General features: G+C 49.9%; 1 protein-coding gene across 4 annotated transcripts in view; it reads right to left on the reverse strand.

The window, feature by feature from the left end:
- The window catches only part of LOC102381418 (deleted in malignant brain tumors 1 protein-like), a 63,329-nt gene that overhangs the window by 20,474 nt on the left and 28,068 nt on the right, over nt 1-14,787 (reverse strand). For all 4 annotated transcript variants that reach the window (XM_025212038.1, XM_025212039.1, XM_014523084.2 and 1 more), the window contains 8 exons: nt 14,243-14,557; nt 10,119-10,433; nt 8,189-8,500; nt 6,980-7,294; nt 5,600-5,914; nt 4,263-4,577; nt 2,843-3,157; nt 873-1,187 (listed from right to left, as the gene is read on the reverse strand). In XM_025212038.1, coding sequence (XP_025067823.1) covers nt 873-1,187; nt 2,843-3,157; nt 4,263-4,577; nt 5,600-5,914; nt 6,980-7,294; nt 8,189-8,500; nt 10,119-10,433; nt 14,243-14,557 — 2,517 coding nt within the window. The remainder of the gene's footprint in view (nt 1-872; nt 1,188-2,842; nt 3,158-4,262; nt 4,578-5,599; nt 5,915-6,979; nt 7,295-8,188; nt 8,501-10,118; nt 10,434-14,242; nt 14,558-14,787) is intronic.

Here is a 14,787-nt window from a genome sequence, read left to right on the forward strand (position 1 = left end):
ATGGAGAGGGTCCAGAGAAGGGCCACTCACAGGGCCAAGGGGCAGGGTGGCAGGCCCTGCGAGGAGAGGCTAAAGGGCCGGAACCTGTTCAGCCTCCACAAGAGAAGGCTGAGAGGGGATCTGGTGGCCGTTTACAAACTCACCGGGGGGGCCAACGAGAACTGGGGGAGGCTCTGTTCCCCTGGGCACCACCAGGGGTTACTAGGAATAACGGCCACAAATTGTTAGAGAGAAGGTTCAGGCTGCACATCAGGAGACATTACTTTACAGTTAGGGCTGCCAGGCTCTGGAATGGCCTCCAAGTGAGGTGGTACTCTCTCCTACCTTGGGCATCTCCAAGAGGAGGCTGGACAGATATTTGGCTGGGGTGATATGACCGCGCCACCCGTTCCTGCCCGGGGCAGGGGGTCGGACCTGATGATCTATTTAGATCCCTTCTGACCCTAAGCACTGTGACACTATGACACTATGGCCTCCTGAGGGCCCTTCAAGCCATGCTTCTCCATAATTCTATCATACTAAAGAGCTCACCACTATCCAAAATCTAACCCACTTGAAGGCATGCCACTGCTTAAGTTTTTGGGGGTTTGTTTTTTTGTTAAGCTACACACGCTCAGCTTCATTAGTCTCTCTATGAACAGCAGGCTTTCCAGCCCTTGAATTATTCGTGTGGTTCTTTTGCCAGTATCTTCCCATTTTTCAGCATCCCTTCTGCAGCATGGACACCCAAATGAATAAGCAGTAACAGAAGTGCCATAGTAAGCAGTAACAGAAGTGCCTCAGAGTCACCTCAGCATACATAGTCAGTATGCTGCCCAGAAACAAAATCAGGGTTTAGAGGGGCAAGAGGATGGGACATAAATGATGGTTACCTGAGCACACTACACCAGCATCTTCTTCATGGTGACAGTTATGCTCACCCCATGATATGGCTCTGCATTTGGAGATTGCAGCTTCTGTCCCAGTACAGTTCACATCATCCAGCCATATGGGGCCAGATCCATGCCCAAAATTGGAGGTGCGTATGGCCGCTAATGCTGTCCCACAGCCCAGCTGTCTGCACACTACGTTGGCATCATGTATATCCCAGTCGTCATCACACACGGTTCCCCACTCCTTGTCATGGAACACCTCGACTGTCCCAGCACAGTGACCTGAGGTGTTCACCAGTCGAATCTCAACTGGGTCTGAAATAGGAAAAGATACAAACACCTCCAGGGGATAAATAGTCAGACAGACTCCTATGCATCTAACTCGAGTGCCACAACCAAACTAAGCTCCCAGAGCCACCCACCCCACATGGAAACACGTGTCCAAGCTGCAATAGAGTCTGTCGATCCTGGATAGGCCTCATCAGCCATCTTCAGGCCCACAGATAAGACAGTCATGGAAGACAATAATCCTCGACTGTGGAGGGATCACCGATGAGTGCCGCCGAAGAACATGGTACCTCCCAGTGACGGTCCTAGCACCTTGTAGGGCATAATATAGGTAATGATTACTGATTTGTCCCACACAGCATCTTTGCTGTGGTTACTGTGCAAGAAGCCTCAGGGCTTGTTCCTGAAGTTTAAATTTGATCTGAGCAAGGAATGTAGGGGTTCAGTTCTCAACAAAGTGATCTGTGGGTTTCTAGCCCCATTAGTAATTGCCCAATCAGTAAAAACAGTGATACTCAACCAGGGTGCCAAGGCAGCCCTTGAATAGGAGATGAGCAGATAAGCTCAGGCTCCGTGCCTGGCTGATCCTTCACCGCTGCCCCGCTCCTCTGCAAGGAGATGAGCACTGTATTATATAAATTCGTTTTGGAAGTTGAGTGCCACTCAATTCACAAAAATTATGGAGGTGCCTTGAGTCCAAAAAAGGGGTACTTTGAGTCAAAAAGAGTTGAGAACCACTGAAGGCTGTTTTGCCCACGAGATACCCTGAACATGGTTTCCAGAAAAGTCATACCTTATATGACTATAATTTGGAAGACATTTTCTTTGCCCTGTGTAGACTTGTAGTTGGGACAGATTGTGGTATTGTTTTGATTGCTTCTGGGTTAAATGTGGATTTTTTCTCCACTGTAATGTTGCTTGCCTCAGTTTCTCTGACTTTCTTGTATGTAGGTATACCACACACAAAAAAAGAGTTAATGCACAGGGGAGGCTCTGTACTAAGTGTTTCAGGTACTAGAGAATGGGCCATCAACTATACAATGGATTAATATGCATATGAAGACATACCTTTGGATTCAGGACCTAGTACCTGGAGAATCTCTGCTGCCCCTTGCCCCCAGGAAAGCCATCAAAGAAGCCCCAGCGTGAGAAAATGGCTTGAAAAAGAAATGCCCAGATCCAGGACATAGGGGGACTAAGGGAAAAATGGAAAAATGTACACTCGGAGAGCTGTCAAAAGGGAGAGGTGCAGCTCTGGACCAAGCAGTAGCTGTTCCATTATAAGTGTTCTATGTACATGACCCGGTAGTGATAGGAGTGTGGCAACACCACTTCAGCTAGTAGTTAAAGCTAGGGGTTCCAAGCAAGAAACTCCTCTGGAGAACCTGTGACAGTATTTCTCTTATGTTTTCTATGGGGAGTTTCTGTATTCCCAGAGGCGAGCCAAACTATTCCAACATAGGCAGGGACTGAAACTGTGCAAAGGGTAGCACAGTTCCTACTGAAAACTCAACCTGCTCCCTCTGACAAGGAGCTCCCTGTCTGGAGCCAACCTTACAACTTTTGACAGCACAACTAGCCTTCCAGGTCACCACACTCTGATCGGCTTCCAGGATCACCAGCATCCCTTTTGGTATGGCATACCTCCAAATGCCACAGAGGATGACATCCATGAGGGTTACCTGTGCACACCACACCAGCATCTTCCCCATGGTGACAATTCTTTTCTCCCCAAAGCCTGACCCTGCACTCAGAGAAGGCAGCTTCTGTCCCCGTGCAGTTCACGTCATCCAGCCAGATGCGGTCAGATCCTTGTCCAAAGTAAGCAGAGCCTGGTGCTGATACCACCATTCCACAGCCCAGATCTCTGCACACCACTGCAGCATCCTGTAAGTCCCAGGTTTTGTCACAGACAGTTCCCCACTGCTCATTGTGAAACACCTCGAATCTCCCAGAGCAGCGACTTGAGCCATTCATCAGCCGGAGCAGAGGTGATTCTAAAATGAGTAAGGAAAAGGAGCAGGTGTTCAGAGACATTCCTGCAAATCTGACCACTTAAAAGAGAAGCACTTCTCACTGGTGGGGCCACGGGCAATGCCTTTCTGCCAAGGGCTCATTCCCAGCCCCAACTGGCATGCAGCCACCTCTGGGATGGGAAAGGGCAGCTGAGAAAAACACCAGATACATTTACCCAGGAGAGGAAGGGAAAAAAATCAAGTTCCCAGTGAAGCATGTTATGGAGTGGACCATTTCTGTGTTACCAGAGATTTCTCTGTCTAACAGTCTCCATGCCACTCACCCATTACTGGGTTTGTTCCCCGTCCCCAGCCAATGGACAAAGCAGATCTCTGCTACAGCTTGGTAAAGAACATCTCTGCTAAAGCTTGGTGTTAGGAATGCTCCTAGAAAGGACTTCTCAAAAACAAAGCTGCCAACCCTGAAAGACTTACTCTGTACATGTTTAACACTGCTATCCTGCTCTAGCCACTTGCAACATGGACTATGTTTGAAATGTAAGAACCTCCATGAGCACACGTTGCTCTTGCTCAGCTCAAAGATGAAGGCCAATCCACTGGTAAGACAGGGTTTTCCTCCTGACTTCCCTCCACATTGGACAGCCATCCCCAGGGATGCAAGGAGCAACAAATCTCATGCCAGGGGCGGGGGGGGAGGGGGGAGGAGAGGCCGGAGGAGCGGGGAAATTCATCTGCACCATGCAGAAGGGAAAAGGATGAAAGGATTTCAGGGTGCCTGGGTTCCACATTTGAAAGAGGAAATTTTTTGCTGATCTTTGGGAATTAAGGCAGTTATAGGCCTTTGAAGCTGGTGAGACCAGAGAGAGCACTCTTAAAGAGTTGCAGGCATCCTTGAGGGATATGCAGGGACTACCCACTGCAATCAAGGCATTGCAAAATGTCATATCTCCAGGGACATAACAAGGCTGCTCTAGTGAAATTCACATCCAATGAATATGGACAATCTAGAGGCTACTCTTGAAAAGCAGCAGTCAATCAACTCTCTTTCCTTTATAAGAGCCTTGATGTGGGGTAGCAGGACAGTGTTCCCTATTGCCATGCAGGAAGTGAGTAGGATGAAGGTTACCTTTGCACACAACGCTGGCATCTTCTCTATGGTCACAGTTCTGTTCTCCCCAAGGCTTTCTTGTGCATTCGAAGAGGGCAGTTTCTTTCCCTGAGCAGTCTACGTCATCCAGCCAAATGGGGTCAGATCCTTGTCCAAAGTAAGCCCCACCTGGCGCTGATAATGCCCTCCCACAGCCCAGCTGCCTGCACACAACCCTGGCATTTAGCAAGCCCCAGCCATCATCACATATGGTTCCCCACTGCTGATCATGAAGCACCTCTACTCTTCCAGCGCAGCGATGATGGCCATTCACCAGCCGAATTGGAGTTGGATCTGGAATAGGAAAGGACACATACACCAACAAGAATAAATAGTCACAGATCTCCTGGGCATCTGATCACCAGTGACGCTAGGGAAGAAAGCACCTCCCATAGACAGACCTTGTGCCATGTGATAGGGATACTCATTACTGGCACATCAACATTAGCATTTTTTCCATGGTTGTAAGGTTGAAGTCTCAGGGCTCATCGTTTGAGTCTTAAAAGTACTGAGACCAGATGGTCTAAGTGCCCATATCTTGACAAAATGTTCCCAGGTTTCTAGTCTCCAGCAGCAGAGCTAGGATTCAGCTGATGCCAAAACCAGGTGGTGGGATAGGGCTTCTACTAGGATGCATGGGGCCAGGAGACCAGAGCTGACCGATCTGGGAAAGCAACTTTCCCTGCCTTTGCACACCTGGCTCCATTCACGCAGAACCCTGTGGAACCCCTGTAGGTCGCAGGGTTAACAATAGCTGACTTGGGTGAGTACCCCCTACTGAGCCACCCACCTGGTTGCTTGCAGTACAACATGCCCAATCCAGCAACCCACTGGAGCACTGGCTTTCATCAGTGATTTTCAGAGAAAACTATCTACCGAGTTGCAATTGCATCTTGCTGCATGAATCACAGACACATAGCACCACACTGAGATATGGGGTCGCTGAAGACTCATAAGTGAAAGCTCCTCAGGTCAGTGCCCCAGATTAGTCCCTGCAGCACAGAGACCTGTATCTCTTCCTATTGCCTGTGATCCTGGAGGGCTCAGCTGGGAAGTGGTTCCCATGGACGCCACACAGGATACCCTCTGCAACACAGAAGCCCCTTTGTCAGGCTGCACCCCTGAGGTTTGCATGGATGGAGAGAGAAGAGCACTGCTGTCAACCCTCACACACACCTTCATACAGCACACCCCTCGTGGCTCTACCACCGGTGACTAGAGTTGTTAGGAAGAATGCCCCCTACAGGACCAACATTTCTTGGGGCAGCACAGTCCCCATTAGCTGCATGAGAAATGTGTCCCAAATGAAGTCTTACCTGAGCACACCACACTGGCATCTTCTCCATGGTCACAGCTGCTCTTTCCCACAAGTTTAACCCTGCATTCAGAGAGGGTGCTTTCGATTCCCAAGCAGTTAGCATCTTCCACCCAGGTACGGCCAGATCCTTGTCCAAACTCTGCTACAGCAGGGGCTGATAAAGGTCTGCCACAGCCCAGCTGCCGGCACACAACTTCAGCATCATGGATGTCCCAGCCATGAGCACACATGGTTCCCCACTGCTGGGCATGGAGCACTTCAACTCTCCCATTGCAGAAACTGGAACCATTCACCAGCCGAACTTCCATTGGATCTGAAATGGAGAAAATACACATAGCTCAAGAAGATAAATGCTCCAAAAATCCTGTATATCACAGAATCATAGATTCATAAATAAGTAGGGCTAGAAGAGACTTCTAGTCTAACCCGCTGCCTGAGGCAGGATCATCCCTATCCAAACCATCTCAAGCAAATCTTTGTCTAACCCATAAGACAACCTATATCGGATGTAGTAGAAACCAGGGGTGCTTCAATTTCTCTGGATGGAACCAATGCCAGATAAGAGGGTAGAGAATGGAGGTAGGATAGCAGAGATGAACTAAGTGAGCAACTGAATGGTGGGAAACATCAGGCTAAGGACATGGACTTTTGTGGGGTGGTGGGAAGCAGGTGTTTGCTGTTGGAAACAGGATTGGCTTAATGGAAAGAGAACGGAAGTAAAGGGGAGGGCAGGGAAGTGGAGGGTGCAGGGGAAGAGACTGTGGGGAAGTAGAAGGAAAAAGATGGAAGAAAGAGCTACTCAGCACAGGGCTGGGCAAGTTCAGTCTGAAATGGAGAAAATTTTTCAAGTGCTTGCAGGGAATGGTTTCCGCCACTGGAATCTCCACCTGATTACACGCCACAACTTCCCCCAAGACCACATACACAGCGATCTCTAGCACAACTCTGCAACTTTGGGATCACTAGTCAGTAAAAGGGAGGATGCCCCCTTGTGAGTAATCCAGCTCATGCACCCACATCACCCCCAAGGCCAAGGAGAAGACAGCCCCTACTGAGCCCCACACTCCACTGCTGCTGGAACACAGGCCTCAGCATGAGTCTGGACACTGTGATTTGAACTCAGCAGGAGGGAAGTATGCCTCCATCCACTTCTCCCACATCCATCCTTTGAGTGCATTGCTCTTTGCAATACAGTGGAATGGCCAGGGGGTTTGCACTGACTCAAAAGACAGTTTCCACTCACTCTTCCCCCCACATACATCATCAGGAGAAACACCACTGTTCAATGGAATTGGCAGCTCCCTACACAATCACTGCCATTGCCATGCAGCACAGCTCCCCTTAGCATCATGCAGGATGTGACATAAAGGAGGAGTACCTGAGCAAATCACACTGGCGTCTTCTCTGTGGTTACAGTTATTCTCACCCCACGGCCTGGCCTTGCAGTCATAGAGGGTATTTTCTGTCCCAGTGCAGTTCACATCATCCAACCAAGTGGGTTCACGGCCTTGTCTATAGTGAGCCTTGCCTGGGGCTGATAAAGGCATCCCACAGCCCAGCTGCCGGCACACCACTTTGGCATCCTGAAAGTCCCAGCCATCATCACACACGCTTCCCCACCGCTCCTTATGAAGCACCTCCACTCTGCCAGCACAGCGACTGGGGCCGTCCACCAGCCGGACCTCAGTAGGCTCTGAGACAGGGCAAGATACAAACCATCAATGAGACGGATGTTCAGAGAGGTTCCTGTGCTTCTTATCCCTGGTGATATGGAAATGAAGTACTTCCCACTGATGAAGCTGCTGACATGTGGAATGTGACAAGGCGAATGATGACCTCAGCACTCGAGGCTGGTATCTAGTCCATGGTTAAACTGTTAAAAGATGCAAGGCCTGACAAAAATGTATCCAAATGCCAGCTTCAAGAGCCCCATTCTTAAGCAAGTTCCCTGGGGTTTCTAGTCCCTATTAACATTTTCAGGTTCAGCCCAATTCTAAATATTGTACAGGGAACTATGAATTTCTAGGACTGAACTGGGATGCAATGGGACAGGAGGCTCAGTAGGGACTAAGATGGAAAAAGTATTCTTTCTGCTCCACAGGCCCAGATCCACACGCGCAGCGTCCTCTAGGAACATAGCAGGGTGCTGGGGTCACCAGGGACTGATTGAGTTGAGTCCCTTCTACTGTGTTACTTATTTCACTCCGTGCAGCACAGTGACCTCGAATGCCCCCCATGATTCCCCTGTGCGGATCCCAAACCAGTGCCTACAGTACAGAGACCCCCATTTTCTTCACTCGCCACTTATGATCCAAGCTGGCAGAAAGGAGAGATCTTCTCCCTCTTCTCCCACTCACTGCACCCCCTGCAGCATAGAACCTCTTAACATCAGGCCACACCACCGATATTTGAATGGAGAAGGAATATAACCAACACCAGACTCTACACACTTCCATACAGCACAGGCCTTCTGGTTCTCTTGGTCACTGGGGTCAGCATGGACTCGCTAGGAAGAGAGCCTCCTACAGGACCAATAACATTGCTCCCCACAGCACAGATCCTAGAATACCACATGAGTATGGATTACCTGAGCACAACACACCAGCATGTTCATAGTGACAGTAGTCGACTCCCCAGTGCTTGGCACTGCAGCCAGAGAGGGCAGCTTCTGTCCCCGTGCACTTAACTTCATCCAGCCACACAGGGCCAGGTTCTTTTTCAACGGGCTCTCCGAAGCGAGCTGCTAGTGGTGTCCCACATCCTACCTGCCTGCACACGACTTCAGCATCCATTAAATCCCACATGTTATTACAAACAGTTCCCCACTGCTGATTATGAAGCACTTCAACTCTCCCAGAGCAGCGACTATAGCCACCCACAAGACGGAGATCCGTTGGCCCTGAAATGCAGAAAAATACAATCAGCACAAGTAGAGGCATGCTCTTAGAGAAACTCCACTGCATCTCATCACTAGTAATACGGCAGAGCAAAATGCCACCTAGACCCATGTACAATGTGACAGGCACAGATATTAGTAGAGGGCCCAAATTAACAACTTCTCCACACTGAATGCATTGAAGGCTGTGAGTCATCTGGAATGACCAGGCTGAGGGCTTATCACTAAGCCAAGTGACTATGGGTTTCCAGGCCCCACAAAGAGGTCTAGGCTTGGCTGGATATCAAGGTTGCCCAGTGGCTTGCTCACTGTACAGTTACCCATTGTAAGTCTAAGGGATGGGTGGGTCTCAACAGAGCAGCACCTCTCGCTTCCTCAGAACCTCTGCCCCATACACAGTGCACTCTGCTGCCAAAGGGTCATCCCAGGCTGAGGGCCTTCTGGTGGCTCTGCACGGTTTATGGGGGAGTCTAACGGGGCCCTTGCCTCATTACAGAGGAAGATGAGAAATCCCCGTGGCCTGCTGGCCAGACAAGGCCCCAAGTACAGAATTAAATAATGAAAAGACTTAAACACTTGCTACAGAGCCGGCAGCAACAGCAACATCAGGGGCTGGGGGCTTGCATAGAAACACCCCAAGTCCCTCTATGCAAGCAAGGGGCCTCTATGTGGCTGCCCCACCCAACCAAATCAGAAACCACCTGTGGCAGCTGTAAGAGGCAGGTGACCCTCATGGAGAAGGGCCATGTAAACACCAACCCTGAGTTGGAGCAGGCCCTTCTAGTCCTGCAAGCTGCGAGCAAGGAACCCCCAGCCAGGAAAGCTACAAGGGAGTGCTGGATAGACTGCTGAGCTGCATCGGGACCACCTAGGGAGGGCTGTCCTGAGGGTTTGTTTGCCTAAGCCAAAAGGCGAGGACTGGGGGGGTGTCCTTTTTAAAGTTCCATACTGGTGGCTTGGGTTTGGGACTGTGAGAGGTGGTCTTTGGAGGTCCCATCAGTGCCCTAGGGGTACATACTCATCTTAAGCCCTGCTAGGGGCAGGCTCAGGGCATTCTGAGGGAGCAGCAAACCCAAAGCAGGGCAGAGTGTGAGGCCAGGGAGCCCGGAGCCCAGAGCAGGGCAGACAAGACCTGTGGAGGGCTGGGACCCAGAAGCCAGGTCTGGTGCAGTGGGCACTGGCTACAGGATCTAGTCAAGAGACAAGGGGGTCAAAGCCAGAAAGGCTGAGTCCTGACAAGCATATACGGGTATCCCAAGACACATAATTAGTACACAACTCAGTGGGTGAGACCAGGCATGGAAAGCCCTGGGATAGCCTCCCTTCACTCAGGACTGGAACACCAAGGCAAGCAAAGGGGAGAAGGGCGGACCAAGCTACGGCTGAGCACCCACCAAGGGGCATTGCGGCTACCCCCTGGAACAAGCATTTTGTTACAGGAAATGATTGACTGTGTGGACGCAGCCCCATGCTGGACTAGTCTCCCATCCTGTGCAGCACAGACTCTCACTACTGTCAGGACACTGAGACAAGGTAGAACATCGCCGCTTCTGACTCAGGCACACCTTCGCTGCATAGCCCCACATTCCCCTATGCAGGATGCGATGTGGATGAGGGTTACCTAGGCACACAACTCCAGCATCCTCTCCGTGGTGACAGTCATGGTCTCCCCAGGGCTTAGCTCTGCATTCAGGCAGGGCAGCCTCCATTCCTGTACAATTCACGTTTTCCAGCCAGATGGGGTCATGTCCCCGCCCAAACCAAGCCGAGCCTGGGGCTGATACCACCGTCCCACAGCCCAGCTGCCTGCACACCACTGTGGCGTCCTCTGTATCCCAGCCATTGTCGCACACGCTTCCCCACTGCTGGTCATGGAGCACTTCCACTCTGCCAGCACAGCGGCTCGAGCCATTCACCAGCCGGAGTGGAGGTGGCTCTGAAACAGGGAAAGATACAAGCAAAATACATGGTCATGAACACGCAGTGGCCAGCAACCTTTTTCCAAGCTGCCAACCAGAACAACCTGGCTCCGGTCTGGTGCAGGTCTGTTGGCTTTGGCAGCACAGGGGCAGTGGGGAGGAGGGCACAGAGCGGGGTGCTTTTCCTGCACCTCTCAAAGACCTGCAGCACCTGTGGCACTGCTGCTTCTCAGCCCCTTGCTCCTCAGCTGTGGGGAGAGCTCAGCCCCACAGAGGAGCTGATCTGGGCCATGGAACTGAAAGTTGCTTCCACACTGCTCTGCCCTTCTCCCCACTCCTGCCCCTCTATTATCCAGCCCAGCCTCAGCGCAGTCCTGCTCTGGCTCAAAGCTGTGCTTGCACCACAGCCAGGGAGTGGTGGGAGGAGGGGAAGTGAGGAGGCAGGGAGTGAGGAGAAGAGACAGGGACACCAGTACAGGGAACAGTTTCCAGCTTCCTGCTGTGATGCAGCTTCTTCCTGCCCAGCTGCAACATAGGCACTGGCAGGGGCACAAGCAGAAGCTAAACCCTGCAGCTCCATGGGCTGGTGTACGTGCTCAAAGACAGGAAAGGCTGTATTGTTTATCTACTGTCTGTCTAGAAATGTATTTTTGAAAAAAAAAAAGAAAGAAAGAAATCTGTGTTACCAGGGATTTCTTCATCTAACAGCCTGCATACCAGCTGGTTATCATGGAGATTGTTCCTTATGCTCAGAGCCAATGTAGGGAGAGCAATGGAGAGAGAGCAGACCTCCACTGAAACTTGTAGCTAGAAACCCCCAGGGCAGGAGGGAGGCTTCCAAAAACCAAAGCTGCCAAACCTGGAAGACACTCACTGTATACATATTTAATACTGCTCTGCTGCTCCAACCAGTTGCAGCACAACCAGGTTTGAAAAGGAAGACCCTCTGTGAGCATATACTGCTCTTGCTCAACTCTGAGTGAGCAGGAGCCAGAGAAACAAGCAAAATTACCCTGTTGACTCATATTCAGCTTGCAGATCATTACAACCGCCAGGGTCTTTTCTCCAATACTACAGCATAGTCACCCTTGTTTTATGCATTCCCTCATTCCTGCCTAAGAGTAGAATTTTGAACTTCTCCTGATTTAATTTCATTTGCTTTACACTTCAGACAATTTTTCTATGTATCAAGACCATTTTGAATTCTTGTCTTACCTGCTACCCCATCCACCTTGGTATCAGCCACAAATTTACTAGATGAGTACTCAGTTCCATACTCCAAATCATTAATGAATATACTGAACAGTACCAGACTCAAGACAGATTTCCTGGGAGTCCACCTTGATACACAGTCTCAGTTAGACACTGAACTAAAGCTGACAAAGATAATTATCTTTGAGCACAATTATACAGTAAGTTATGTACCCTCCCTACAGTAACAACATATAATCCATTTTTCCTCAGTCTACTTATGTGGACAAGTTACATCGATCCTCTCTCCCCTGCCCATCCCCCAATCTCAAGACCCAGCTCATTGTCATAGAGGGGAACCAGAGTGGTTAGGTATGATTAGCCCTTGAAAACACATTGTTGCCTGGTCCTTTTCACCTTGATATCCTCAAGATGCTTCTAAAATGATTGCTTAAGTATATGCTTCAGTATATTTTCAGGAACCAAAATTAAACTGACTGGGTTGTAATTCCCTGGGTCGTCCCTCTTTAAAGATGGGAACTAGATTTACCCTTTGCCAGGATTCTGATAGCTCTCAATGGATTTTCCAGTATAACAGCTAATGGCTCAATAATTGCTTCTGCTAATTCCCTGAATACTCTAGAGAAGGGTTGTCAAACATGGCCTGTGGGCTGGATCCAGCCCACACAACCACTTCATCTGGCTACTGGCTGTCTGGGGAAGTTGGAAGCATGGCTAGTGGTGGAAGGGGCCTGCCACAAAATCCATGGCCTCCAGACCCCGATGGATATGGGCCTTGATGGCAGGTGGTTGTGGTTGCTTGTCCTACTGCTCCCACCACCAACCCTGCCATAGTTGCTACCATCCCACTAGCCCTCTGCGGCTGTCACTAGCCATGCTGTCCCCATAGCAGCCATCACCGTCCCCACCACTCCACCACAAGCACTGGCACCACCACAGCTGCCCTGTGCTCTGTGCTAGATCTGGCCTGTGAGGAGCCCTGCAGTCTGGATCTGGCCCAGGACATAATGGGAGTTTCACACCCCTACCCTAGGACGCCCTGCTGATTTGGAAACATCAAGTCTGTGTACGTAACCTCTATTATAGGCTGGGACACCACACTCATCGCTTCCTTGATGATAATTGTGCTCATCATCTGATGGAGGCCTTTTTTGTGAATGCTGAAGTCCTTTACATTGTTTAGCTTTCTCCGTATTGTCCATTATTAGCATCTCCCCCTTCAATAAGGTACCTACACTTCTCTCAGTCTCTCTCTTATTCAGTGCCCAAGGCTTTTGCTGCTTTTTACAACCCTTGCAGGATTTCTCTCAATTTGTGCCTTGGCCTTACTGGTTTCCTCCCTACATGCCCATGCTATATTCTTATACCCAGCCTTAGCAATATAGCCTAGTTTCCACTTTAAGGGTACATCCCCACATGCAGGGGTGTGCACTTGCAGCAGCAAAAACAGTAGCAGTACAAATCTTTGTAGCTACTTTTTGCCCCTGTGCACACCCCTGCACATGCACTTTGGCATGAGGCAAATGACCCCACTTCTAGCAAGCTGCCCTTTTCCCGCTTCTCCCAGCTACTGGCATGCTGGAGGAGCAGGGACACAGCTAAAGGAGTGGAGATGTTCTGGCCAGCAGCCAGAGCATCTCCTGGGAAGACCAAGCTCCCATGCCTGCTGGCACGCGCTCCTGTTGCATGTGCTGCACCGTTTTGGTTTTTTTCTTTGCACTGTTTTTTTGCTGCTGGGATTTCCCGGTAGCAAATGTAGCCCTTTCTAATGTCCTGGGCATGTGGTTTGTGGCACAGCAAAGAGGTTTGCCATGCCACAAACTACACATGGCTGCATAGTTGGATATGCTCTCAGATTCCTTCTTAAAATTTAAGTCAATGAAGAGCTCACAGCTTACTCAAGACCATCTCTTGCTATGTTTCCTATCCTTCCTTCTCATTATGATAGCATCCTCCTCTGCCCATAATACTGTTGCTTTAAGGCAGCATTTCCCAACCCTTTTTTGCCCCATGGCACCCTTACTGAAATAAAAAAGCACTGCAGCACACGGGACGTGGAGCGGGGGTGGGGGTTGGTGCGTGGCCAGCCTGACACCGACAGGGATGGGAGGGCGTGCAGCCAGCTGGATGATATTTTGGGCTGAATCCATGCCCCCTGCCTGGCTGGAGCCATGCTCCCTGTCTATCTGTGTGTGGCTCCAGCCCAAAATGCCACGCCACACCAGTTGGGAAATGCAACTTTAAGGAATATCTTGTTCTTCTGGATTCCCTTTTCCCTTAACCTCATTTCCCAAGAGATTCTGCTTACCTGTTCTCTGAGTTTGTAAAGTCTCCATCTCTGAAGCCTAATGTTTTTATTCTGCTGTTCCCCTTTCTTCCTTTGCTTAAGATCATGTACTCTGCCTTTTCCTGGTCACTGTTACCCAGGTTGCCTTCCACCTACACACTCTCAACCATTTCTTTCCACTTAGTAAGCAGCAAATCAAGAACTCTTCCTGTAAGTTGCCTGCTACACCATGTGTCTTAGCATTTTTCACTAACAATCTGAGAACCTGCTCAAATGTAGAACAGCGCCTACAGGTGTCATGTGCCATTTGGCATGGACGAGGATTACCTGAACATACAACACCGGCCTCTTCTCCATCGTAGCAGCTATGGTTTCCCCAAAGCTTGATGCTGCATTCAGAGAGAGCAGCCTCTGTTCCCATGCAGTTCACCCCATCCAGCCAGATGGGATTGGATGATTGCCCAAAGTAAGCTGCCTTTGGGGCAAACTCTGCCGTCCCACAGCCCAGCTGCCTGCACACAACTTCAGCATCATTCAAGTCCCAGTTATGATCACACACAGTTCCCCACTGATGATTATGATGCACTTCAACTCTTCCAGCACAGCGACTCGGGCCATTCACCAGCTGAATCTCGGTTGGCTCTGTAAAGTATAATCATATAAACGCTCAAGGATATAAATACTCAGATTCCTGTGCATCTCATCATTAATTATTAAGAAAATGTTAAAATTAAAATCTTTACATGTTATGTTGGAGTTCTGGGAGAAGCTGGATCCCAGGCATGGTAACCACAATAGTACATAGTTACAGGATGTTAGGGCAGCCTCAGTGGTTTTGTGAAGCATGTGGTCTGCATTTGCCTGGGGTAAAA

Source organism: Alligator sinensis, unplaced genomic scaffold, assembly GCF_000455745.1.
Source record: "Alligator sinensis unplaced genomic scaffold, ASM45574v1 scaffold1140_1, whole genome shotgun sequence".
In the NCBI taxonomy this organism is placed as follows: domain Eukaryota; kingdom Metazoa; phylum Chordata; order Crocodylia; family Alligatoridae; genus Alligator; species Alligator sinensis.